Raw genomic sequence first — 25,878 nt, forward strand, 5'->3', positions numbered from 1 at the left:
AAGGAAATTCTTAAATTTCCGTTGCTCGAGCTCTCGGATGTGGTGCGGTGTATCGTAAAGCCCTTCGCGGCAGGGAGTAAAGAGTTACAAAAAAAAAAATGAAAAATAAAAAAAAGACACTCACGGTTCTGAAGATAAAAGGTTACGCCTAAAGCTGCAGCGTTGAAACTGTCTGCCAGGCTTTCGGCCTACCCACATGGCGACCGTGTGCCAACGCTCCCTTCTGGACCCGTGCGCAGTGCACCGATCCACTCGAATCACCGAGGAACTCGAAGTTCCAGTTGCCAAAACCGTTCACATCAACGAGAACTTCAAAGCGTAATGCGTCCACGCGCACACGAATGCACCTGAAGGACCATCGAAAAGAGATAATTATACCGATCACGATTATAGAGAAACTTGTACCGTCAATTGCCAAACTACCTTTAGGAAGTCAATGCTGGATTCGTAGTGGATAAGAGTGTACGGAGAATGGCCCTCGGCGCGCGAACAACGCTACCGGCGATTTGTAGCATTCTACTGCTCCAACCTCCTTCCTGGGACTGTCGTATCAACCGTTCCCTCAGCTCATTCAATTCCGACCTATGAAATTCCAAGATATCCCAGAGTACAATGTAGCATTCTCAACCCGCGCGAGGTTAGATGAAAGGAAACGTACATTTGCGAATTGTATGCTGACTCTAAGCGACGCAGGTTCGTTTCGCGGTCGGCCAGTTGGGTCTCCAAGAAAGCTGTGCGCAACTTCAAGGATTTGCCTGTTTCTTCGCTCGACCTCAGGAACTTCTCCAATTTCGACTTCTCGTCCTGCTTCGCCTTCAACTCTCTGAAGCGTAAGTATTCGCATTAAACGGACACGCGAGTCGATGGTCATGCGGTCGAGTTTACTTGGAGTAACGTTGGATCTGTCGCTGCGAGGATTCGACCAGGGCGATCTGCATGGCCAGTCTCATCTGCAGATCCTCCGTGACCGATTCTGCTTTCTCTGCCATTGCGCCACGTTCCGCGGCTAGTGTCTCGCTGGCAGTCACCTATTAATTTCCAAGATTTTTCAAATCCTCCGCAGAGATGAACCACATAAATTGCTAATAGCTACGTCCTACGACGAATGAGAATTAATAGGTCAAGTAGTATCGATCCAGTTTCTTGGTATGGGAGGAGTGCTACACCGTATTGAGTCACCGATGGAACATAAAAGTCGTGACTCAACTGTGCACTATATCCTTCGGTACATTGACCTACCTAGCAAAGCACCTACGGCAAGCACATCAGTGTCTAACAAGTGTGCTTGATTCGCAAAGAATTGTAAACTTCGAAGCAAGCAAAAGGGTTTGAAAAGGGGTGAATTAAGGTGTCGTCGCAACGAAGTACAATGTCATCTCAATGACTGTGAAGAAAAAAAGGGAAGTGGGTCAAGCTATGATTAGAAATTTCATCACTTTAACGGGATAGCGTTGGCTTTACACTTTCTAATGGATCAATCTTTCTTTCAGGGACAACGTTTTTCGAGGACTGGGACGGGTGAGAAGGTGATTCATTTTTTCACGGAAGGCAGCAGAAATTCGCTTGGCCGAGGCCGAGAGTTCACCCTCTTCGCGAACTCGTCTGCCGCGAGCACAACAATGAGTCATCCAGTGCAATCAATTTCTGCGACGCCCCGGGATCAGGGAATTCAATCCCGGGTTCCCGGCTGTTTTTTGGATTCCATTTTTATACTTTTCAGTTGTTCATAAAGTAATTTACGTTCTTAAAAATTCCCCAAATTCTCGGGATAAGTTATGACTTGATACATGAAATCCCGGGAGTTTTAGAATCCAAAAAACAGCCGGGATCCCGGGATTAAATTCCCTACCCGGGATGTAAACTCGCAAGCGTACTACAATTGCAGCTTGTACGATGTAAAAAGGGGAGAGAAGACAGAGCGTCCTCCCTACCTCGCTACATTTAGTTCTACGCGAACAAAGAAGTTTGCTGTTGACTCTGAACACAGAGTCTCGCTTCCGAACAATGGAAACTCGAAGTCCCCGAAATCGTATTACTTATGAAGCAAAAGAATCCCTAGCCTTTTCCAGAAGCATTCCGTTCTCCTTCCGCAACTCCAGAAACTTCTCCCGATCCCTTGACATTTGCTCGTCGAGCGCCCGAAGCTGACTTTGCACGGTGAGCAGCTCGTTCCGTACGTTTTCCGCCGCGACCAGCCTCTCCTCGCTGAGCTCGTCCAAACGCTTCATCTCCTCTAGCATTTTCTCTTTTTCCTGCAACGAACGGGTAACCCAGTTCGTGAACTTCGTAAATACTCGAAAGTATCTAGAACCGGCCTCCCGGTTTTATCTATTTTATCCTACGTAGCCGCGGTGCGATACAGTTCCTTCTTTCGCTTCACAATTAGCCGCTGGACCAGTGCCAGCTTCCCTCTCGCCTCTACTGTACACTGTAATTAATGGCTCTCTACGACGCAGATAGGTGTACCGAGGGATCACCCGAAAGTAATAGCTGCTTTACTTATGAAAAATTAAACTACCGCGGTGCACTTGACAGGCGAGCACAAGAAGGAAATCGATTTTTCGTCAGAAACATAGTAGGACCGCGATGAGATTGCCGATTGGAAAAAGGAACGGTGCCAAAGTTATCGCGTAACTCTGCATATTTCGCGTTACTCCGAGGAACGCCAAAAATCCCATACCCGCGGTAACCGCGTTATTATATGGCCCCCAAGCATGTGTCGCGAGCTCTTACGCTAGCGTCATCCCTCTAGTTAGATACACGTCATTGAACTCTCGTCTTCGCAGGCCAGAAGACGTTTTAGGCGCGTGCAGCTAACTCGTCGGCTTGTCCCCTCGCAGCCACAAAGGATTATCTCTTTTCGCTTTAATTCGAAGGGAAAAACTTTCCCGCCCATAATTGCCTCCTCGAGGCAAGCAACATGGCGGCCAAATGAGTCTCACCGTTCGCAGCGCGTCCTTCTCTTTCGACGTCTCGTCGAATTGCATCTTGACGCGGTGCACCTCGCCGGTCATTTTGCAAATGCGGATATTCTCGGTGTCGATCAGTCGACGCAGCACGAAAATCTGCAGATGTAGATTGTCGATCGTGTCGCGGAGGTAAAGAACCTCGCCACGTCTACGTCTCCAAGCGTTCAGCATCAGCACGCGGCACATCATGCTCGCTGCTTTTCTTGGATTTTGAAAGTATCGCGAGCTCCCCTCCTCTGGTTCCGGCGCCACGAATCCGTCCATCCACTTTTTAATGCCGACACCGATCCCAACCTCGTTTCCCGCGTTCACTCTGTCCACCTCCTCGTTCATCTCTACGATCGAACTGCTGTCCGACCTGAGCCACAAAAAGGATCACTCGATCGAGTATGAAATCGATAATTGTTACGAGCTTCGCTGACGCGATAGAAATACCGAAACAGCGGGAAAGAAATGCAGTGGTGTTATCGACGGCGTACATATATATTCGATCGATGCCGATTACCGCGATCGATCTGCAATTTCGTATCTCAACTTTCCAGTAGGAGGATCTAATTTGCGGTTCGATCAGCGATATTGTGGGAATTAGTAATTTACCTGAAGTTACCGTTCTCTGCCTCCATTACCGACGCCGATAGATCAATCATCGATAAGCTCTTTTTGCAGTGCGGCGTACCGATCACGCGAAACATGGACGCGCATGTTGCATTGTCTGGGCAGCTTTTCGCGGTGTTAATTGAAGCTGTGCGATTGATTGTCCCGAGGCCGGCCAATTTGAAGGAGGTCCGTGGCGGACGATAGTACCGGTTCGGTCTTTGGCATCTTATTGGGAGCTGGGAGTACACATGGAATTTACGTCGCACGCATCGCGCCAGCGTATTCTCCACGGAGAAGTGGCCCGACTCCTCCCTCGAGCTCGTCGAGGCACTCAACGAAGATGATGGGCTTTTCGGCGTAATTGCAGTTTCTGGCATCGCTTGCAGCATTTCTGAGCAAAACACTCTTTACAAAAGTAGTAGACGTTGTTTGCTCGTCGTCATGGAGACAGAACGAGCCGCGACAGCCGTGTGACAAAAGAATATCCTTACTGTGGATCCACTCACACACCATCGCAAGATTGTAGTGCCTGCGTAGTTGGGGATGGGAATTGGGAATGATGCCCCCCTGAGTGCCATTGACAGTCAGGGACGTATTTAGGATTTTCGGGGGGGGGGGGTGAATCCAAAAATTTCTTGAGGAGGGGGGGGCGTAGGTCTGAGAAATAAACCAGGGACCTTTCCCGATAATATTTTCCTGCTAAATGAAAGTGTTTTTTTTTTGTATCAATTTATCATATTTTCTCTCATATTGCTAAGTTAAAATAAGTATTTTGCAAATTAAAATAAGTACTTTTCCCTTGAGCGAGGCCCCCCCCCCCCTGAATCCGCCACTGTTGACAGTAACTTATATTTACTTGCTTCTCCTCTTTGCATTCAGGTTTTTAGCGATAAGTACAGCCTCTACGTGCGAACAGGTTTACGGTTCTAAACAGTATCGATTCTATTTGCGATAACGTTAAATATCGGTAACTATTGGACCATCTATTTTGGTATAACCTGTACACACGTACGTCTATAATATTTACCGTCAACAACCTTGTGATGCCTGTTCGATAAATTCAATAATTTCTAACGAGCCATGTGAACTGTCGCGCGGCTATATACTCCGAACGTGCCACTTCGTGGAATTGCATAAATCAAATACACCTACGATCATACACGCGAGAAACGATTAGAACTTATGTAACGTATAGATCTGATTCGCCAGTGTAACCTTAAACCGCTAACAGTGACGCTAGTCCCCCCCCCCATGGAACGTTTGAAAACTTCGATTTGCGCGGGGCTGTAGTTTAATTAGTACGTAATTTGCCGAAGTGTTTCCCGAGGGAAGGAACCCTGTCGATTATCTACTACCAATCGGGATATTTATTTTTTTATACAATTTCAGACAAATCCACGATTACCTAACGTCCTACGATTACGCATGATAAATCAGAATTATGTGACGTGTCTGTATGAGTCATCGCGTGCGCCCAGGTACCACCGCGCTATCTACGCCCCTGAATTTTAATCTACGCACGATAAATTCGGTGGATCTTAGACACGAATTTATTTCAGTATCTAGAATACTTAGCGTCCGCGTTAGGAAGCACTGGGCCCACGTTGGATCACGGTAGACCAATCTTCAGCTGAATTTACATCTGCTGTCTATTTAATATTCGGACCGCGCGAGTTTATGTATGTACTTTTGCAGCCTATCTCTGCCTGTCGCATCTTGACCGAAAAACCCGATGCACGTTGCGCCAGAGGACGAAAGGAAATGCTCCGGGAAGACATGTTCGCGAGGAAGGAGGATAACTGGGATTTGTAGGATCGATTAAAAAAACTGACGTCATTTATGCATGAATTTCTAAGAATGTACCGAAAACTCATATATTATACATGTGATACGCGCTCGCTCGCTTCAGCCGGCCGTGGGAGCGTAGAATCGTGGATTCGCGCGGAGAGTGCGCGTACTTGCGCGTATCTACAGAGAGTGTATATTGCCTCTACTACCTCCAACTACCTCGTTGGAAGTTAGAAGCGACGGAAGCATGCCAGTGCCGATGCAAAGTCCGAATGAAATGCTGTGTCGCGTTAAGTCTCGTCTCTAGTCACGACGTCACGACCCACGGGCCACGACCGTGCACGCTTTTGTGTCGCGTGCGTATCGTGTGCGCAGCGCTCGTCAAACAATTTGAATCGTGGATCCGATAGATTCCGCGACAACGCAATTACTGGGCGGCGTGCGCGTTGGTTTTCATTAAGGGAATCCCAACAACTCGGCGATTCCCCGATAAAAGGAATAATCAGTGGCTGTTAGCCTTTAAAATTCGAAAGTGCCTTGCTATGTCGATCGAGCTGCAGGCAAGTCTTTCTCGTCACATTGTCCTACGATAGTTTAATTATAGCTGCACGGCTTGTACAGACCTAGGCTCTCCCAAAATAATGATTGGATCAGCGTGGCATCCCTCCTCGCCCTCTGCTCTCTCGTCGTTTCTCTTCCCTTGGGACACTTGTGTGTGCAGTGCCTCTGAAAGTATACCTGTGAACAGCTGTCGGTCTGCTGGCTAGGAGTTCTTACCGCGGAACTTCTATCCATGCTCGTCAACTCGCGTACGATTTCTTTTAACCGATGCTAGTCAATAGTCACGCCTAACTCGCTCTTCTCCGTCAATCTGTTGCTTCTCTTGCGACATAAACACATTTCCGTGAAGATGCCCGATGCAAGATTTAGAGCCCACGGTTCTATACGCACCGAATGAATCGATTCCTGGGTCAATCAGCATCGCGCGATCGTTTTCTCTTCCCATAGGTATCTATCATTCATACGATCGCGAGTATCTTTGTTCGTTTCGTTGATACGCGCGCGAAAATTTTTTCTGCACGATGCTACGGGGATTCTGCGAAGCGCAGGTCGTGTGGTTAGTTTTCCTGCTTTGATAAAGTGTTTGAAACACGCATACATCAAAGGGTAAAAGGAAATGTTTAAGCTTGTGTGTTGTGTCGTGAATTGCTGCTGCACGAAATTCTTCAGAAATATCTGTCACGAATAAAGATGTATTTAGATTGAAACAGAAATTAATTTCCAGATGGCTACTGTTCAGTGTACTAACCACTAACAGGCATGGACCAATTCCATGGTATGATTGATGGAAATATAAATATAAGTGATGTCAGTAAGTATTAATGGTATTTTAATACCGTCGCATAAATCCTCAACCTTTTTTCCTAATTCTATATCGAATGCGTCGAACAGTTGAAGTCATCCAAACTACCGATCCTGGATTTGTGGAGTCGACTGGAAGGGAGGATCAATCACCAGTGGAAATGGACACTGGATTGCAGTACGTGGAAATAATAGAACAGCCGGCAAGCAAAGCTTTACGCTTTCGCTACGAATGCGAAGGCAGATCGGCTGGCAGTATACCTGGTGTAAACAGTACACCAGAAAGCAAAACGTTTCCTAGCATAAGAGTGAGTACTAACAGACAACAACTTTAATTTAGTGTCTATGTTGTGTGAAAACAATTAATGTTTGGTACAGATAGTAGGGTACAAAGGCCGTGCCATAGTTGTAGTGTCATGCGTAACAAAAGATCAACCACATAGACCTCACCCCCACAATCTTGTTGGGAAAGAGGCGTGTAAACGAGGCATCTGTACAGTAGAAGTGTCGTCGGAGAATATGACCGTTACATTTGCGAATCTTGGTATCCAGTGCGTTAAGAAAAAGGACATCGAAGAGGCACTTAGAGTAAGGGAAGAAATTCGTGTGGATCCTTTTCGAAGTAAGTTAACGATACAGTATATTTAACGTTGAGCGAGTGAAGAAAAGAGGGATAACTGTGTATTATTTTCTGGCAGCTGGCTTCGAACATAAAAGACAGCCTACTAGCATTGACTTAAATGCAGTTAGATTATGTTTCCAAGTTTTCCTAGAAGGATCACAGAAAGGAAAGTTCAATCAAGCCTTAACGCCAGTGGTATCTGATCCTATATTTGATAAAAGTATGTTGTTCCCTTTAGTAGTTATTTGTATTCAATCTTCAAGCGAGCAATTATTTATCCGTACTTTAAATGTTTCAGAGGCAATGTCAGATCTTGTGATTTGCAAGCTCAGCCATTGCAGTGCATCGGTAGCTGGTGGTATGGAAATGATTTTATTATGCGAGAAAGTTGCGAAAGAGGATATACAAGTTAGATTTTTCGAAGAAAAAGATGGGCAACTTGTTTGGGAAGGATTTGGTGATTTTCAGCCTACTCATGTACATAAACAGGTACGTCATCGACTCGTTAATTTGTTTTACATCGCAATTACGTATATAATGGAAGTTTCAATGTATGTTAACAGACAGCGATCGCATTCAGAACACCCACGTATCGCATACAACAAGTGGATCAGCCGGTGCAAGTGTACATTCAGCTGAAAAGACCATCGGACGGTGCGACAAGCGAACCATTACCATTTCAGATGCTACCACTTGGTGCAGGTAGGCCTGCTTTCTGGTCCTTACGGAAAGCATTTGCCAGGAAGAAAACAGATTACAGTAGTTTCGGTAAAATTTTGGCCACTGAATCGGCGTTACTCGCGAATGTTACGCCGAAACATCCGCGTAATATCGATGACTATAATAATAACGATTTCGATGCAAAACAGTCGAACAACAAAATTTCTGCGTTACGCGCTCTAAACGATTTGTATAACGTAAGGAACACTTTAGATTCTTGCAACGGAAATATTGAAATAAATCAGAGCACCGCACAGAATGTAGGTCACTTAAGAAATACTATAATAGATTACGAGAGGTGCACAGAAAGCGACCTAGTAAGCAAAATATACAAAGTAGACAGTAATCATATCGATAAAGAAACAATCGACTCTAATTCAGGAACTTTAACTCGTGCGAAATCTGAAAGCGTTACTGATAACTCGCAGCTATTAAAAAGTCCGGAAACCTCTAAAAATAAATCTGACTGGTTCGACTACTCGGAAGTGGGCAAGTGGGTTCAAAGGGGGCAGATTTCTCTTAAAGAAAAGGATAACGAGTCCGATTTTAAAGCGGAAACGGAAGATAAGTCGTTCAACGAATTACTGACGCAAGTAGCCGAACTTGATCAAATTTATGCCGACACACACGCAAAGTTGATGCAGGCAGCCCTTGAGCAGAATACAACGGATCAGTCTATGGACATTGACGTTTGCGATAATCAGACTTACACTAGTTTACAAATGGCCATGAAAAATCCAGTAGAGTTCGTCGCTATACCGAGCGAGCGGAAATACGAAGATGTGGCTTTACCAAAGTTAGATCTAAATCATTCGTGTCCTTCGCCTCCAGTAACCACGAAGAGGGATGGTCCACCAGAGGCGGAGGAGAGATTGCCTCCTCTGCCTCCAAAACGAATCCGCAAAATGCCTTCCATGCCTCTTCTGCCTCATCCTATTTCTTGCCACGCGACACCCGACCCGTTCGTTCAAGCACCGACCAAAAATTTGCCTTCTTTACCTGGTACATTAACCAAGAACTCGAAACAGGGCCTGTTCTCGAAATTATTCGCGAAGAAAGTCAAGAAAGATAAAGACACTATTTCGAACGTGTCGAAAGACAGCAATCCTTCTTTGAACGCAACGGGAAACATTAGTTCGCATTCGCAAGGTCCAAGACCTAGCGGAATAAGCACTACTAGTGTTAAATCCTTCAGATTAGACGGTGACGAGACACCACCTTACGGAATGGAATTAACAGAGGCAGAACATTACGCGTTGTATACTGCTATGGCTCCGCACGCAACCGCATCCGAATTTGATGAAATGTCTTTCTATTACAGCCCCGTAGAGGGTGGAAAGATTTTCTCAGAAAGAAAGGAAGCATAATTTACTTTTACATTAATACGTTTGATGGCATACTTCCACTTGAGAGTGACATTTTTCTTTTCCTAACTGATATCGCGAGAGATGGGTAATAATGTGATTAATTGAAGCTGTTTTGTTTTTTGCAATTGTGATTTTCTGTAAGCTGAATTTTCGCAGCTTCGATGCGCTCGCGTTGTTGCGATGCATTTGTATATTTTTCAAGTTTTTTTATAAGAAACTTTTAGAGCGTTTCTTTCTTAATAGGAGTTTAACGATACATATTCTAGTCGAGGTACAAATTGTTATTCTTTTTCCATAGTCTTTCATACACGCCTTAGCTGAAGCATAGACTCAGCATGAAACTTGTTGTCTACTACCAAAGAGTTAGCGTCTCTTCTAGTCAAATTTTACGGTGTTGCTGTATTAAATTTTTAGCCTTACCTTATTGCTTTTTACTATTTATGATATGTTGTTAAGTTTTGTTTTCTTTATGGTGTTGCAAGTTTATACGCATCATATCGTTTCTAGTCCTAGAGTAGGCATTTAATTTATAGTTAGAGGGAAAGGTCGTTTTATTTGTTTGTGGCTGATAAATATTTTATATCGAAGGTATGATTTGATTTTCGTGCAGATATAATATTTGACGGTAAGGAAAGCCTGCGAGGCTTGTAATGTCTTTTGTCTTCGGAGAAACTTAATCTAATTGTTGATACATCACATGGTTAATGTACAATCATTTATAGATGATCCTGATTCGTTAAGGCGAAAGAGACAAAAGTTTAATAACAGTCCAAACGCGCTAGTTTTGAGGCATGTACAGGCAGAAGCCGAGAAGCGTGAGTATTTTTCTAAAACTGTCTTCAATTCTACAGCTTTGCCGGGGGTGGGTTTAATTGGCGTCATTGATGTCATCGCATCATCAGAATCGATCAAAGTACATTGTGCTATACTCCTTCTGTCAGATCGCTGGCTATTCTTTTCTGTGTACTATAACTAATTTTCAAGTTGACGGTCACTACCACACTTTACGCGAAAGAAGAATAGTAAGCTATCTCGGTGATGCCAGCAATGAATACCCTTTTGTGCATTTTATTGAGCACATATGTATGCTCCACTTGTTGTAATGATTGTTGTAACGAGTATAGAGAATTTGTTGGAAGTTCCGGAGGTTTTAAGTACTTGTACATTTGGAAAATGTTTACTGTATTTTATATGAAACGCAAATTTATATTTGTCGGAATATTAATGTTTTCAGCGTTCTTGAATCACATCATATACTAACCACGGAAGTAATCCAATCCCTTTACGCGGTGGAAGTGGTCGAGACTTAATGTTTCTTGCGCTCAATCGCATGGAACGGTGCCTAATAATCCGAACGAATAACAGAACGGTCATTAAAAATTTCCACTGTGGTGCAAAGGGATATGTGTTTTCATGGATTAGAATTTTCATTGTATTAAGAAACAATATATATATATATATGTATACTATATATATATTTATATATATATATATATTTTCACACACGAACGAAGAATCTTGTTTTATACTTTTTTAAGAACGTATTTTGTATAAACATTTGGAATTTGTACTTTAATGATTGGAGAGCAGTGGCCTTGTACATTTAAAAAAAAAGAAGATTGTATTTTTGTAATTATCACCAGTGATTATGCAAATGGATGCTATTTTTATATCCATCAAAGCGTAAAATTGAACATACCTGTATAGCTTGGAATTTAATAGGGTACAAGTACCCTGCTCTCGTACGAGAATGTTGTACTTAAAAAAACTCAGCAATACAATAGTACGAACGGAAACAATGTGCAATATTTGTATGGTAATACAGATTTTTATAAGCTGCTTCTTTAAAAGAGAAAAAAAAGGGCTATATCTATACATTGTATGACTTACGTATGCATAATATATCTGTCTACATATATGTACAATTACTTAATGATGAAGATATCGTGTTTTTTATTCCGCTCCCAATCAATTTCAGATTGAGTTATATTACGTATACCTAATAAGACCTGCAGGTACGACATGATACTATTAGTTTAGTGTGTTTTGATATTTGCTGCTCATGTTGACTGTATTTTCTATTACAATACGAAACGCGATAGAGAGTGACGTTTGGAGTGAAAATATATAAAATTGCATGCATCATCTTCATAAGTAATCTCCTTTTATTTTAACGCTTTGCTTTCTACGAGCTTTCACCCAATCGTTTCCATGTTAACTCATTTTTGCTTGCTTCCCTAATCAGGTCTTACGCCCTTTCCCAAGTGTTGTGCATAAAAACTAACATAACATCGTAAAGTATTATATTACCCAGACTATGGAGACGTGTAATCTCCAAGGGAAGATGTAGATTGTTTGTTGCTGTAATGATAGGGTGACCGGCTTGCATAACATTATGTACCAGTTTGCTGGTAAACGTATTCATTCGTTTGATCGTATTGTAGATGCTGCAATGTTAAATCAGCCGTTTCAATACAATTTTAACATTATCAAGCCAGAGCCGATGGAGAGGATATCTTCCTATGGGCCCCCCGTTGCAAGTGGAGGGTCCTTCCCACTGTATTCTATAGGAACAACATCACCGCAGCCACAATCTAGTATGCAGACTCTAAGGTAAAGTAAGCCTTGCTGTTCTTTGTTCCCAGTGAAAGGGAAATGATGCGTAGAATAATAAGAACTTATACAATTTTAAACGTTACGCAGACCTCAAGTATCTCCAGGTCGGACGCCATCGCCTATGGAATACAGTCCGTACAATCAGTCTCTTATTCAGTCGCAACTATCACCCCAATATCAGCCAACGGGTGGGCATGTAGTGCAACTCCCATCGGTAACAACGCAAGTTCAACAACAATTCCCGTACGTGCGCAATACGTTACAAACGCAGCCGCAACAACAGTTGGTGTTGAATAGAGTGACGTCGAATTATCAAGAATTGCAGACGTTAGGCAATGCCGGTAATATGAACGGATTCTGTGTAAATCTGGCTACACATGCACGGCTTCCAAATGCTAATTTATGTATTCTCTGATATATTCAGTAGGTGGAGTAGATGGGACAGATGTTACAAGTGTTTTAGACATGGACAGTCAACAGTACAGTTTCGACGGTCTGAATTTTGATTCGGCGGAACTCGCCGCATTCGGTACTGCTCTATCCGAGAATTTGTCAAGCGGACTGTCCATCTCGGACTCCAGCAAGGTTTGTTTCAGTATTAAAAAGTTTATTCATCATTTTAGTGGTACAGAGTGAAGGGGATAATAAACTGTTGTTACATTCAGTCCGAAATGAGCAAAGGGATGAACGCGGAGATGAGCAATGTCGAGGAAAGTAATAACATGACGGATAGTTTTACAAGAATTACAAACAGCACCATTCAAGAGCTCTGCACGTTGAACAGCATGTATAAAACGACGCGGGAGATCGACGACTAAAAAGTCGCCGTAGATTTCGCTGATATTTAATGACATTATAGGAAGTACGTTGTACAAATGTTATCCAAACGGAAACTCGAGTAATGTACTGTAAGAGTAATTAATATTTAATTGGTTGTGATAAAATTGCATCACTGATCGTTCTACGTAGTCTTGTACGCTACATCCTCGGCGGATCATTTATTTTAAACGCTGTTAATATTTTTGTACGATTTGTAAGGCTCTCATCTTATTTTAAACATCACGAATTAAAATATTTATCGATCTAAGTAATATATTAAATGCTGCGACTGTGATTAAAGTGTGTTGAAATCTACACGTTCTTACGGGCATGCAAAATGTCTCGGCGAGAAGAACGATTGTACGAAATAAAAGCTCATAATGAATAAAAATGCACAGTGTATTGATAAAGACAATCTGCATGCAATGCTCGTACAAAGTTATAGTTTGTTTAGGTAGAATGAATACCCCCGAACAATCATTTCTCTTACGCATCTTGTACGCTTATACAAACATTTGACTTTTATTTTTTACATATTTTGCTACAAACTTGTTTGTAAATATAGATTTTTATATTATGAGTAATTTCTAAGCACAAATGCTCTGCTCCCCGATTATGTATATTCCAGCTATAAAAAAATTCCAATACACATTCCGTCCAGGCACGTTGATTCATCCTTAAACAATTGCGCCCTGTTCTAAATTTAGGACAGGATTATGTATTACTCTGCGATAACATGGAAAAGAAATGTTTGTATCTTTCCATTATAGATTCTTATTATGTACACAATACTCGTGACTGTAGTATCCCGGTGCCAGGTTACCAAATATTACCGTAAACTCACTATTATTATACATAGAGTATTTTATAAACAATATCTGTTACAAATAAGATTATACGAAGGTACATACATTTACTACATATATAAAGTTACATCTAAGAGTATATTATAATTTTACATACAATTATACGTGTAAATAAACATAAATATTGAAGTTCAATAGTGTTTAATCCAGCGTATCACATATCGTTACGCACATGTTTTATTGTGAAAACTGTTTTCTCAATATTTACACAGCATTGTTACACACAATTCTTAATCCTTATTATGTATGTACAAGTAGAAAACATTGCTATTCTAAAGTATATGATCAAAGGAATACGCTGTCCTTAGTGTTGTAAAGTAATATATCGTGTAAATAGGGAAGAGACTCGCTCCTTCACAAACACGTGAAGAATAAAAGACCATTTGTGTTGTTTTCCAAAATGTATTTACTTAAAAATACAATGAAAGTTCAATTCTGATGGAATGGGCAGAAATATAGTCTGTGGTGTCGGTTATTGTTAAACGTCGAAAGTGATGATGCGATGGTATCCTGTACAAAAGTAGTTTGAACAAGACTTATGAACACACAAACCAAATTCTTAGCCTAGGATCATCCTCGTTTTATGTTTAATCGTGACAAGTATTATTCATTTCCAGATTCGTAAATTCCTCTTTTTCTTTATTCTTTTCCTTTTTTTTTCTTCCAATGCTTACCTAACAAACGTAGGGATGTAACGGTTTTCTGGGCGATCAGCCTGATTGATTGTTAAGACCCGTTAGCACCAGTAACTTTTCTGAATCACGTCCAGTACTCGAGCAGAGGAAGATATTCCGTGGTCACTCTGGCTCGCAAAAGTACAGGACGCGAGTCATCTTTCGTTCTTGTTTCGACATGTTGCAAACGGGGCTTGGTATTGTATTTAATAAAATTAAATGGACCTATGCTTACAGTGTATGTTATTGTATACTATGAACGCTAAAGTACTCGTTTTTTTTTTTTGCTCAGGCACCTGCACTTGAAGATAGTTCGTTGCCAACATGATCGTCAAGGTACTATCTTGAAGTGAACACGTGGTAAATACAGCAGCAGATTGTGTATAAAATCGTAGAGTAACAGAGTTTCGGAGATGGTATGACCTGTATACGGTACAATGATCATCTGCTGATTATCCTTTGGACTCATAAATTTACACGCTGTATCCAGATTTTCTTTGCCTCCTATTCATCGCAACGCATCTCGAATGAAGTGGGATTACAATCATCGTATAAAAAGTTACAGGGTCCACCCCATCTCCTTAGATTTTTCAATGTAGCAGGATTCAGTCCACGAATAGCAGCTCCGTTTCATTTCTTTTCCCTTCGTTAATACTGCTATTTCTGTAATTCCTTGTTTCTCGGATGTTAAACCCATTACTACTTACGAGAACGAATCGTTTTCTCTGATCTAACTGCGTTTTATTTAACTATCTTCATTCGAAAATATTTGTACATTAAAACGTGGGGCATCGTCTCGCATTCAAATTATCGTTACCTTTATTTATTATGCAGCTATGGTACAATGGTATCGTAACCGCAATGTCTCTTCACCCTTTTTCTTGTCTACCAGTCTCCCGAAATAAGTGGTGGCATGGACATGTTCCATTCACAACGACCCACAGACTCTGACACAAAGAGTATATATATTATATATATATATATATATATTATCTTTCAATCATTGGCAACCAGTGAAATCACGTAAATTCATTTTTTTAAAAAAAATCTATATGTAACATCGTCGATAATTCTGTGGATATGATCATTGATAAGACACTGATCACCGCGTGGTACAGGGAACCGTCATGATAAAGAATATCGACACTCAATCTGTGAGAGTCAACAAATCATTGCTACGAGGCAGTCCATGACAATGAAATCAAAATAAAACCACAGTACGTAAAATACAAATGAATTACGCTCTTATATGAGCAGTCGAATAGGGAGAGTTACTTCTAATTTCATTTATCGTCAGTTACCCCTTGGCATTGTTTTCAACGACTTTTGAAATATGCTGCGCGGCTCGTCCGAACAGTTGCTACACGTAAATACATAATATAAGCTTATACAGAGGACAAATATAGAATAGTATCTTCGAAGATATCAAAGAAAAAATGATTCTGCGGTATCTGCTTTTTTCTGAAATAATAAAGATTTTCTCTCTCTCTCTCTCTCTCTTTCTCTCTTCTTTCTCTTTCTCTCCCTATTCTGTGCCTCAAGCCTAAAGTGTAACAACCTCTCCACATTACATTACGTTACATAATATTATCGTTAATAATAAAATGTTTCTTATTCCATAACTTTATACATGCTATGTATAATTATTATGCAATGTTAAAGTCACACATTACTCATCCACACTACCTAGCGCGAGCGTTGCATTAACCTTAATTCCTGTGTTTCTTTTCTTTTCAGATCAAACAGGAGCACGAAGCAGAGTTTACCGTTGATAAAATCCCTGGCTTTATTATTAGTATACATCGAACGCCGAGGGGGTATCGGTTCCGACCGTATGTATATATTCATTTATTTCGCTATCTGTCTCTTGTTCCTTTACGTACAAATTCGTCGATTTCGCTTATTTACTCGTTTGTCCTTTTTCTTTCAGCCGCTCGCGCTCCTGCAATGTCATTGCAAATATATACGTATAGATCAAGAAAAGGAAAATCAATCACGCGCACAAGGTGAGAGACATTCGTCGAACTACAAACGTAAATTTGATTTCAAATGTAAAAAAATCATCACCCACAAATGTTCATTTTACACTATTTAAATACAATAGAGCTTTTTATATCTTAAATAAGTTTCCGTTATAAAACTGTCCCGCGAAGAAAGCCAGATGACGGCAAATACCAGTTTTTTAGTAGGTGGTTTGGATGAAAACGATAGATTCGCCCCGGGGAACGTTAGCACGCGTACGAAAGTGCTCGGCGGGTGATGTTAAAACCGAATTTAATCGAATCGAATCGAATCGACAGAAGTTCTCGCGCAAGTAACTCCTCGCGACGAATATATGGTTTTAATTCAAACTACCTAACAGCATTTGGTGATGGCTAGACGACCAGAATTGCGAAGAGCCAAGACAGTAGAATTGCGGCCGCCTCTAATGCGTGTCAGCCCACCACAACTCCGGTGAGGTGGTAATTTTTATTTCGTAGATTGGGAGGTTCCAGCAATACGGTTCGGGCACGATGGATATCAACATTTGCTACCAACCACTCAATATGAGAGTAAGTGTTTGCTGAGAAGACTGCCGAAGATCGACGACGACGACGACGCCGCCATGTGCCTACCTCCCTTCTTACTTACATAACTCCTTCCCTTTTTTCATTATGCGTCTTCCTCTTCGTCTTCTACTTCTCCTTCTACTTCACCTTCTGCGTCATCCTCCTCTTCGTCTGTGAACCAACAAAAAATGATAAGCTTCCAGTGAAATATATTTATCTAAACACGGACTATCGATTTACGTCCCGTACAAGTCCATAAACTCCACCGATAACACGGTTACAGGAGATACCAAAGAATTTCCCTTTGCTCACCTTCGCCCTCTTCCAGATCATCGTCGCCCTCTGGCATATCGTCGTCCTCATCGTCCTCTTCGCCTTCACCGTCCACTTCCTCCTCTTCCTCGACCTCCTCTTCGATTTCTTCCTCCTCTACCTCTCCGTCGCCATTCTCCTCTTTCTTCTGTTTCTTTGTGTCGTCATTCTTCTCCTGGAACGTGAAACAATACGATTTCGTTTAGCTTGCGGATAGGGATGCGCGCGATCATGATTTCGGTGGCGCAGCCAAAACTATAAATTAACCGCTTCCGTTTTAGTACACGCGTTTCCCTCTACACGGAAATTAATCATCTCAGGAGGAAAAAAAAAGCAAGGTGGGAGAACTTCACGGATAGGGGAACTCTGACAACCGACCGAAAGATAAGAGGGAGGGGGCAAATGGACGAAGAGGATTCCCTTCCCGCCAAGAAACGTAAGGACACGGAAAGGAAGGTAGGGGGACCTTCCGTTAAAATATGGTGGCAGTACAGGAAAACACAAAGAACGATGAGGGGAATTATATTCGCTAGAGAACACACCGCAAGGTACAGGAACAGTACTAACATTAAAGGCAGCGAGCAGGAAAAAAAAAAGAGGAAGAAAAGGCCGCTGCGTAAACGCAATTAGAATTAAAACAAGCACATACGTAAAAGCTTGATAAATCAATACGCGTGGTCTGAAGCAAGTTCATGGGAAACTTTAAAATAGCTTTCGACGTCAGCTCCAGTTTTCTATATAAATTATCTCTCGCCCTTTATTGAATAATTCATACCTATTACTTCATTCCATTCATAAATCCTCCAACGAACCCATATTCATGTATTTTTAGATCGAAAGTTTATCGAAGCTCAATCTTATCGAGCCGTCCTGGTTTGGAGCCATCGAGCGTAAGATGACCAGAAAGCTTGCCGTTGAATCGTGATAAATGAAAAAGCGAGCAGACAGTTTTGAAGAGTCGCGCACGGCTTCGCACGATTCTCGAAATGCCGGTACACCTTAAGCTCGTGTTCATACAGCGTTACTCGTGATCATCGGGGTGGGTGTCGTAATGGTATACACGCGACGTGTGTATATCAGCGGTACGAGGAAAGAGGGCATAGAAAACTCGCAGAGAACTGCATCGTCCAATCAAAGGGAGGAATTGACTGAGACCGAGCGGTGGGGGAAAGCGTAGGGATTGGCAGACGACTACGACACATGTTTGTAGAAGGGATGTGTTCGTGCTGCGTATAGTGAACGACGAAAGGGGAGAAGGGAAGCACGAAACAGCGTGCCCGGCTATGTGCACGGAGGCTAAAGCTTCTATGAACTTCTAATAAAATAAAACGGGACTATAATCTACATTTCAAATTGCACGGGGAAAACAAATAAAAAGCGCGCGCATTAAAGTAAACGAATTCCGACACGGTCTAATCATCCGGACGGTCAAAAACTGTGGCATCATCGAGGATCGCGTTGCCTCCAAGGTAACTGTCTCGTATTATCAAGCGCCTTTATCAAACGAAACGTAATATCTCGTTTCATAAACTTCCATACCAGGCGTATAGAATCAACATCGTTTTCTATTTCTTTGGTTAATCGGTATGGGGAAGTTATTGTTTAATCTAGGTACATTATCGTGAATAAGGTGCGCGTTGATTACTATTCGCGATATATCGCAAAGGAACACGTAAAAGCAGCTTTGTAATTTGTAAAGGCATTGTGTGTCTGGCGACAGAGCGTTGTGATACCGATGTCTCTGAAACTTGACGCGCTTTCTTCGAACTACATAGAATCTGTTGGCACTACCGTCGCCGGCCGCTAAGCGTTCATGGCGTTGCTGGGCAGTATACAACATACAACGAACGGTAAATGACAGCGTGATGTACAGACGCCAGTGGTCATGAAATGACGATGCCGTCTGTTATCCTACAGACACGATTACCTATCGACTTGTTACTAATCACGAGGTCTTTGCAGATAACCCAACGTTCATAACCTATCGGGTATAGACTCATTTTCATTCGATTCCCTCGACCGTTCGGCTGAGCCGTGAATGATCGTTATATAATTCTTCTGTAACGCATATGAATTTCACCATATTTCAGTTAACAGGAGCGTCCCTGTTTGCCGACCAATGACAGGGTCGTATATTTTGGGGGGGAAACGTTGCCCCAAGTCAATAATAAAAAAAATCTGAACTTAATTAGTGTCCCTGATAAACGTATAATTAAGGAAGATCTTTCATAGTAAGTTCATCATTGAATTAGGTTAAGTATAGTAAGTACAGAAGATAACTCGCTTACGAACTACTGCAACAATCATTCAGAAATGGTGCACAACTTATTTCGAGCGATCTTCCATTTCAGTTTATTGCATCGAATAACTCCGCCTAAGGATTCGTGCAGATATGCTTACAGATCCCACTGAAAATACACTATTTGTATCTCCCGCCATTTCTCCGCTCCTTCCACGTTCTCCCTCTAACGCAACGCACTTGCGTCACAGAGTTCTACGACGACTACTGGATAATATTCGTCGTATTTACTACCTAACTACGTAATCAGAGCACATCGACGATATATCAGTCGGCAAAATGAAAACGTATTACGTGCCCGCGAATATACCGGTGCCTAATAATTTGGAGCACGCCACATGAGGAAGAGCACGTAGACCAGCGGTACCGTATTTATCTCGTTTCCCGACCGGTGAAATGCATTGATACGGTACTAATAAGAATAATAATGACGATGACGATGGCTGAATTCTGTTATAAGCGGGCACACAGCCGTGGTTTCCACGTGACATAGGTACTATTCCCGCTGCCGCGAAGACGACGCCACCACAGACGATTTCTACAGAATGAGAGAGCTTGAAAGGATACCGTCATTTTCAATGAGTGCTTCACACCTTGCGGCTTCCCCGGAGAGGGCCGTTCGCACGGCGTATTATCGACTAAAAATAAGGTCGTTCCTATCAGGGCACACAGAACGACGGGAGGCTCGATTTAAGATGAAAAATCGTGACGATGTTTTCTCGAAGGTTCGTAACACCACGCGGCATACTACGAAAGAATGGGGAGGCAGGAGAGACATGGGTATATAATACATGGCGTTGCCGCTGGCTGCGCGCGTGGGGATCTCGAGGGGAAGAGAGACAGAGTCGAACACCGGTAGATTCGAGGGCAGGGGACCAAGGGGGCCAAGAGGGAGAGGCAGCGCGAGAGCGAGTGAGAGAGAGAGAGAGAGAGAGAAAGGGAAGGAAGCCTTCGGTGCGGTGTTTATGCACGCAGATCGGTAAACAATTTCAGAGCAACACGTCGCGACCCGAAAGAGATATGTGTTAGTCTATCGATCGTCCGTCAGACACGATTAACCCTCTTACAACGAATTATCGATCAATTACGACACATAAAGAGGGACAGAGAGGGAGAGAGCGAAATGGGGGGAGAGAGAGATAGGCAGAGAGGAGAGGAAGAAGAGAGGGAGACGATGGCAGGAGCAAGCGAGAGAGCACAACGAACGCGGGCTTGGTTTCGGGCGCCATAATGGAAACCCACGACGGTGGTGGTGGCGGCAGCGACGGCGGTCGTAAAAATGCGCGGGATGCTCGCTTTTCCTATCTATAACTCTGATATTTTATATTAAAAATGGCGCCCATCTTGTGGACTAGACCCGACAACATGTAAATCGTGCTTAGAACGGGATTTATTTCAGACTCAGCGTGGGTTAATAACACTTGGGAAATGCATAATAACGAGAGCGTACGAAACGAGCACATGGCGCTAGTAGACAAGATATCCCGCCCGAATTTTACCTTCACTTTATTAGCAAGGTGCGAGTGAAACGACGCTGATTCTGATATTAGGTGGTAACGTGAAATCCAGATCGGTAATTATAGACGGCATTGTAACGACAGGGGTGATCAACCGAATGAACCATCGTGGCTCGTGGCAGCCACGCGAAATACGATGGCGTCCCCCTCTCGGCTCCGAATCAGAAAAACAGCGCGCGTTGCGTGCACCGTACACACGCTTCGGAGCGGTTTCGAGGAGATGAATAGGGAAAACTGGCGCGCTTCTCGGCCACCATGAATACGTGGAATCTAATGAAAATGCCGGCCGGCATTCTATCTTCTTCCGTGCCGTCAGTCGGTCGAAACGGCCACTCGACTGCCCGCCCACCCGTCTGTCCTCGATAATACTCCGATACCGCGTACAAAATTTCGAAAGCGTTAATTTTCTTAGCATACGAGACCCGAAGGCCATGCGAGCGGGAAACTCCAATCGAGCTAATTACGCGAGGATACCAGAAATTTCGATCGGCTTTCGATTCCGAATGTGATGATCCCGTGAAATCGTAGACGATGCCGTGACCGAGCAGCGTGGCGCGGAAGCGTGGTGTAAGCCGGCGTGTAGTACGTGCTTTCGTGTGTACGTGTGTGTATATGCTTACGTACAATCGCGTGAACTGATAACGGGGGTACGATATTTCGAGAAATCGTATGGAAAGGGAAAAAAAAACAAGACAACTCACCTCGGCCGGCCTCTTGATTCCTTTGATCTCACACTTCGCGTCCCCGGAAGCCTTGTCGTTCTCCGTCACCTTCTCCACGACGACGGCCTCGTTGTTTGCCTTGGTACTCATGATGGATTGGTGCGCGTTTACCAAGATGCCTGCGTGTCCGCTTCAAAACGATGGAAAAAGATAGAACGGTGCGTGTGTACACGTAACGAAACTCCGTGTCCTCGCGCGGCGTCGGTTTCCGGCGAAATGCCCGAGAGAGCAGCGTCGTCAGGCGAAAACCCAAGGGTCAGAGAGGGGGGAGAGAGAAAGAGAGAAGAGAGAGAGGGGAAAGGAGGGTGAGCAGAGTCGAACCAGTCAGGAGTGGAGAGTGCCGTATACTGACGACTGTGGCGCGAATAGCGCAAAGCGGACTACTACCCGGTCTCGGCCCGCTCCTAGCACATCCAACCTGGCTTTGTTCAAAAATGAAGATGGCGCGGGTTTGAAACTCGATAAATGCCTGATTGGTCGAAACCTTAATCCCCTTTCGAGACCTGCCACTGCACCTAATTGGCAACATTATAACGCCACGTAATCTTTTATTAATTACCGTAAAACTTTCCCACCTAATGCATCCACCTGACATATAAATAAAATTAAATCCTGCGGAGGACGAGGGGTTCGAGAGTTCGTAGCCTCGGTCCGCCGTCTGCTACGAGGCTAAGTCACTCGATTCAAATAAGCTTCTACGCCACCAAACATTTATATTCTTTTTCAACGCCCCCTTCGCCAATGATCCATCAACATACCCTGTAAAATTAAAATCTTGTGCAGGAAAACATACCCAACTATGTTTCTGCACAGCCAAAATAAATGACATGCATCGCCTACTTAATGGCGGCATACTCCACACTACGTGGCGGGAATTATACTATACATAAAAGAGTCAGAATTTTTAAACGCCGCCCATCTGTCACTCAAAATTCTGCTTGCAGCGTACTCTTTTTCAGATTCTAAAGATTTTCGCTTGTGTAAATTAGACTTTGGTCTCGCAAAATATATACGAATGTTTGTAAACTGATTAGAATTAGAGAGGGCCGTGATCAATACCACGTAACCTAAATAATTATCTAGAATCATTAATGTTTGCCTATATATTTGCAAACTAAATAATGGGAGAAATACGGTTAGACTTCCGTAGCGTGCGTTTGTCTTTTTGCTAACCTGTGTTATCGTTCTTTTCACCTTAATGTCGCTCTGGATATACAGAAACGCTCTAACATTATTACAATCGGTAATTATTTACAAATTCTATGTGAAAAAGGACGCCAAAAGAAACATTACAACATAATTGCTGTTATTGATTAGACGCCTTATATATGTATTAAACCAATTTTGATGCCAGCTGTTAATGGCGAATATGCAATCGAAATTTTGGTTTTGCAGGAATTCAAATCAGTTGTATTCACTTTTCCAATGATTCCAGGTAAAACGAATTTTATAGAATAATATTACGTTAAACGATATATTAATGCTTATACGTTTCAATGGAAAAAAAACATTATATTTCTAAGTTTTATACAACGCATGGCATCATGCGCACGCGCGTTATGCCTATACATGGCAGCTTCCGGTTAACTTACGTTTCCTTTTCTTTCGAAACATCCAAGATGGTAGGTTAATCTTCATTCAAAAGTATCCGTAATTCATCTGCAGTTACGCTCGTAATCCTTGAATAATGTTACTGTTAAAGTGCAACTGTGCTATACACATTTTATTTACTAAAAGCCGTATCAAGTATTTTATATTTTCGTCAAATATGAGGGAACGTCCTACAAGTGAGAGCATAACCTAGAAAAGTGACAAACTGTGCAGCAATTTTAATTTTCGAAAGAAGGAAATGAGTTATTGAATAGCGATAGGCTGAATAAAAGCGCCAAGAAATTAAGAAGAATTTTCAACTGTTTAATTCTCGTTCTATGTTTGCGCGGAAAGAAACTTTCCAGCGAAATGTGAACAATACAATTCTGTGTATTTCAGGTTAATGTACCGAAACAGAGACGCACTTTCTGCAAGAAGTGCAAGGTACATAAGCCTCATAAAGTTACACAGTACAAAAAGAGCAAAGAACGACATGCGTCGCAAGGTAGAAGACGTTACGACCGTAAACAGCAAGGTTTCGGCGGCCAAACCAAACCTATATTCAGAAAGAAGGTATGCTTTGCTAATCCTGCGATTCAATTTACGTTTCTATTAACAAACTCGCGTGTCGCTCGTAGGCAAAAACCACGAAGAAAATTGTCCTGAGGATGGAATGTACGGAATGCAAATACAGGAAACAGATCCCTCTTAAGAGATGCAAGCATTTCGAACTGGGAGGTGACAAGAAGCGAAAGGTAAGCATGCTACTCTTCACATTCGTCGAAGAATCCTCGCAGGACTTTGGCATCGACTGACATAATATTCTTTTCAGGGACAAATGATCCAGTTCTAGGGTAAAGTTATCGGCGTTAACTTTCTGTATGTATTTAATAAGAAATGAAATAAATCTTTTCGAATTTGTATAGTTTGTTTATTTTACGAATTCTGTATTATAATGTGAAGCTGTTTCTCGTGTTTAAGTATTTAATCACCATCGTTCTCACCATTATCTGTAATCTTCGGCTTAGAAACTATTTGCTGGGGAGCACTGTTAAGATAAAAAATAAGAACCGTGTAAATATTAAAGGACTGCAACAAGATGAGAGACGTAAATGTGGTCAAAAGGAAGATCAAAGTTTCTTTGACTGCAAAATTCTTTTATACTCGTGTTGAAATACTGCACTTTACCTATGCCCAGTTTTAATTAACATATTTCATTACGCCGCGAAATATGTATTCGAGTTCGTTTTCAGTGGCATTGTGACTTACTATAGTACGGACGGGTCCAGTCCCTCTTCTTCCATCTGTAACTTGAGTGCTTCCCTCTGTACACCAACGTGTACCATTTTGAAATATTTCTCGTAACGTGGATCTTTAGTGACCGGTTGTTCGTCAGTCTTTGTACTTTTAGGCTCATCCTGCGAAACATCAGGTTCATCTACTTTAGATACATTTGTTTCTTCCTGCTTATGCTCGCTCTCAATTTTTATGCTGCTTTCTGTGGGACCCTTTGTATCCTTATGATTTTCTTCCAAGGTAGGAACAGACGACAACTGTAAGGAACATACAAGCCGTCAGAAATTCTAAGCAACGTAATCCTTATGTGTCCGACAAGACACGCAGGTTCCTACATACCCAAGATTCTAGAATTTCTAAAGAGGCTTCTATCCTCTGCAATTTGTTTTCAAATTCGAATAATCTCTCTTCGCATGACAATGCAAATTTATTAAGGTATGTTACCGTATGCACAATGAAGTGATTAATGAACGAAATAGTTCTTTTTTGATTAATCGGTGGAACCTAGGAAGAAAACAAGTGTCATTATGCACAGAGAAAACGTGAACCGTTACGATACGGAATATTGAAAGGCGAAAAGCCACGTTCAATATGCACCTTTGTGTAATCGATAGTTGGTTCAATTATCGGAACTTTGTAATCGTTCATCGTAGCTTTCAAATGTTATTCCTTGAATTTGTTATCGAACTGTCAAACGTCATAAACTTCCGACGCATTGCTCCCACGGATCATGTAGGACTCATTGGTAGAATGGTGTGTACGGTGTGTACTAAGAACCGAAATTTCTCAGCTATCGCGTGGGTACACGTATTCTCTTGTAAAACACTCTGCGGATAAAGACCGTGCGGCGGGGTGTTCAAAACTCTGTTGCAGCGAAAATCATTTGAAAATTCACGTGTTACAAGTGCCAAGTGAAAAATAATTCAAACGCATTATGTCTGGAATTGCAATTTATTTACCACTTTAATCCGTCGGTATATTTTACCTTGTGTCTAAAATTCCCACAAATCTTCTGCGCAGGATATTAGCGTAGGAAATCCTTAACCGTGCACAACGATCTCGCACTTTAATTTCGATTAATAATTATATGACAGTTTGGGTAACGTTTACTCTGGTAGCCAATTGTGAACAAACTTACGCATTACAGGTAGACGATTTAGAAGCAAGCGTCTTTCGTATCATACGCGTTTAGG

The 25,878-nt window shown here is 42.3% G+C and overlaps 6 protein-coding genes across 14 annotated transcripts in view; 2 read left to right on the forward strand and 4 right to left on the reverse strand.

Annotated features, from left to right (window-relative positions):
• The window catches only part of LOC143371078 (serine protease inhibitor dipetalogastin), a 46,302-nt gene extending 46,042 nt beyond the window's left edge, over positions 1–260 (reverse strand). Inside the window, exon 1 of the mRNA XM_076815938.1 lies at positions 125–260. The gene's annotated coding sequence lies outside the window, so the exon portion shown is untranslated. The remainder of the gene's footprint in view (positions 1–124) is intronic.
• On the reverse strand, positions 207–4,142 carry LOC143371080 (uncharacterized). Of its 2 annotated transcripts, XM_076815941.1 has the most exons (7): positions 3,567–4,141; positions 2,943–3,327; positions 2,061–2,252; positions 886–1,028; positions 659–823; positions 424–582; positions 207–347 (listed from the first exon to the last, which is right to left on the reverse strand). In XM_076815941.1, the coding sequence occupies exons 1-6, from the start codon at positions 3,953–3,955 to the stop codon at positions 426–428; spliced, it is 1,431 nt and encodes a 476-aa protein (XP_076672056.1). In that variant the 5' UTR covers positions 3,956–4,141; the 3' UTR covers positions 207–347; positions 424–425. The 2 variants fall into 2 exon arrangements, with proteins under 2 accessions (XP_076672056.1, XP_076672057.1); XM_076815942.1 differs by lacking the exon at positions 2,061–2,252 and having other exon boundaries at positions 3,567–4,142.
• Positions 4,143–4,902: 760 nt separating this feature from the next.
• On the forward strand, positions 4,903–15,436 carry Dl (dorsal). Of its 8 annotated transcripts, none has more exons than XM_076815920.1 (12): positions 4,916–5,914; positions 6,640–6,726; positions 6,807–7,024; positions 7,095–7,338; positions 7,415–7,558; positions 7,637–7,827; positions 7,902–8,040; positions 10,148–10,240; positions 11,870–12,038; positions 12,129–12,382; positions 12,466–12,570; positions 12,638–15,436. In XM_076815920.1, exons 2-12 carry the CDS (start codon positions 6,675–6,677, stop codon positions 12,757–12,759), a joined length of 1,731 nt encoding a protein of 576 aa, XP_076672035.1. In that variant the 5' UTR covers positions 4,916–5,914; positions 6,640–6,674; the 3' UTR covers positions 12,760–15,436. The 8 variants fall into 8 exon arrangements, with proteins under 8 accessions (XP_076672030.1, XP_076672035.1, XP_076672037.1 ...); XM_076815922.1 differs by having other exon boundaries at positions 4,917–5,914; positions 12,665–15,436; XM_076815919.1 differs by having other exon boundaries at positions 4,918–5,914; positions 12,469–12,626; positions 12,707–15,436.
• On the reverse strand, positions 14,109–22,189 carry LOC143371092 (uncharacterized). Its single transcript, XM_076815959.1, has 3 exons — positions 21,779–22,189; positions 17,262–17,436; positions 14,109–17,120 (listed from the first exon to the last, which is right to left on the reverse strand). Exons 1-3 carry the CDS (start codon positions 21,887–21,889, stop codon positions 17,053–17,055), a joined length of 354 nt encoding a protein of 117 aa, XP_076672074.1. The 5' UTR covers positions 21,890–22,189; the 3' UTR covers positions 14,109–17,052.
• A 1,124-nt stretch (positions 22,190–23,313) lies between these two features.
• Positions 23,314–24,310, forward strand: Rpl36a (ribosomal protein L36A). Its single transcript, XM_076815954.1, has 4 exons — positions 23,314–23,421; positions 23,789–23,962; positions 24,028–24,144; positions 24,222–24,310. The coding sequence occupies exons 1-4, from the start codon at positions 23,344–23,346 to the stop codon at positions 24,240–24,242; spliced, it is 390 nt and encodes a 129-aa protein (XP_076672069.1). The 5' UTR covers positions 23,314–23,343; the 3' UTR covers positions 24,243–24,310.
• Positions 24,299–25,421, reverse strand: Ccdc53 (Coiled-coil domain containing 53). Its single transcript, XM_076815951.1, has 4 exons — positions 25,283–25,421; positions 25,025–25,189; positions 24,659–24,942; positions 24,299–24,437 (listed from the first exon to the last, which is right to left on the reverse strand). Exons 1-4 carry the CDS (start codon positions 25,331–25,333, stop codon positions 24,374–24,376), a joined length of 564 nt encoding a protein of 187 aa, XP_076672066.1. The 5' UTR covers positions 25,334–25,421; the 3' UTR covers positions 24,299–24,373.
• Positions 25,422–25,878: the final 457 nt, after the last annotated feature.

This window comes from Andrena cerasifolii, chromosome 7 (assembly GCF_050908995.1).
Source record: "Andrena cerasifolii isolate SP2316 chromosome 7, iyAndCera1_principal, whole genome shotgun sequence".
Taxonomy (NCBI): Eukaryota; Metazoa; Arthropoda; class Insecta; order Hymenoptera; family Andrenidae; genus Andrena; species Andrena cerasifolii.

Bases quoted from the DNA above. Each gene is read 5' to 3' on its own strand.
- LOC143371080 (XM_076815941.1), bottom strand. From the start codon at position 3,955: ATGCTGCAAGCGATGCCAGAAACTGCAATTACGCCGAAAAGCCCATCA. The intron at 3,328-3,566 runs GTAAATTACTAA...TTTGTGGCTCAG, and splicing joins GCAGAGAACGGTAACTTCAG to GTCGGACAGCAGTTCGATCG. The intron at 2,253-2,942 runs GTGAGACTCATT...CGTTCGTTGCAG, and splicing joins AGAAGGACGCGCTGCGAACG to GAAAAAGAGAAAATGCTAGA.
- Dl (XM_076815915.1), top strand. From the start codon at position 6,675: ATGGACCAATTCCATGGTATGATTGATGGAAATATAAATATAAGTGAT. The intron at 6,727-6,806 runs GTAAGTATTAAT...TGCGTCGAACAG, and splicing joins TATAAATATAAGTGATGTCA to TTGAAGTCATCCAAACTACC. The intron at 7,559-7,636 runs GTATGTTGTTCC...TAAATGTTTCAG, and splicing joins TGATCCTATATTTGATAAAA to AGGCAATGTCAGATCTTGTG.
- LOC143371092 (XM_076815959.1), bottom strand. From the start codon at position 21,889: ATGAGTACCAAGGCAAACAACGAGGCCGTCGTCGTGGAGAAGGTGACG. The intron at 17,437-21,778 runs GTGAGTTGTCTT...TTCACGTTCCAG, and splicing joins GAATCAAGAGGCCGGCCGAG to GAGAAGAATGACGACACAAA. The intron at 17,121-17,261 runs GTGAGCAAAGGG...GTTGGTTCACAG, and splicing joins TGATCTGGAAGAGGGCGAAG to ACGAAGAGGAGGATGACGCA.
- Rpl36a (XM_076815954.1), top strand. From the start codon at position 23,344: ATGCGCACGCGCGTTATGCCTATACATGGCAGCTTCCGGTTAACTTAC. The intron at 23,963-24,027 runs GTATGCTTTGCT...TGTCGCTCGTAG, and splicing joins AACCTATATTCAGAAAGAAG to GCAAAAACCACGAAGAAAAT. The intron at 24,145-24,221 runs GTAAGCATGCTA...TATTCTTTTCAG, and splicing joins GAGGTGACAAGAAGCGAAAG to GGACAAATGATCCAGTTCTA.
- Ccdc53 (XM_076815951.1), bottom strand. From the start codon at position 25,333: ATGAACGATTACAAAGTTCCGATAATTGAACCAACTATCGATTACACA. The intron at 25,190-25,282 runs GTGCATATTGAA...TTTTCTTCCTAG, and splicing joins CAACTATCGATTACACAAAG to GTTCCACCGATTAATCAAAA. The intron at 24,438-24,658 runs GTAAGTCACAAT...TTATCTTAACAG, and splicing joins CTGGACCCGTCCGTACTATA to TGCTCCCCAGCAAATAGTTT.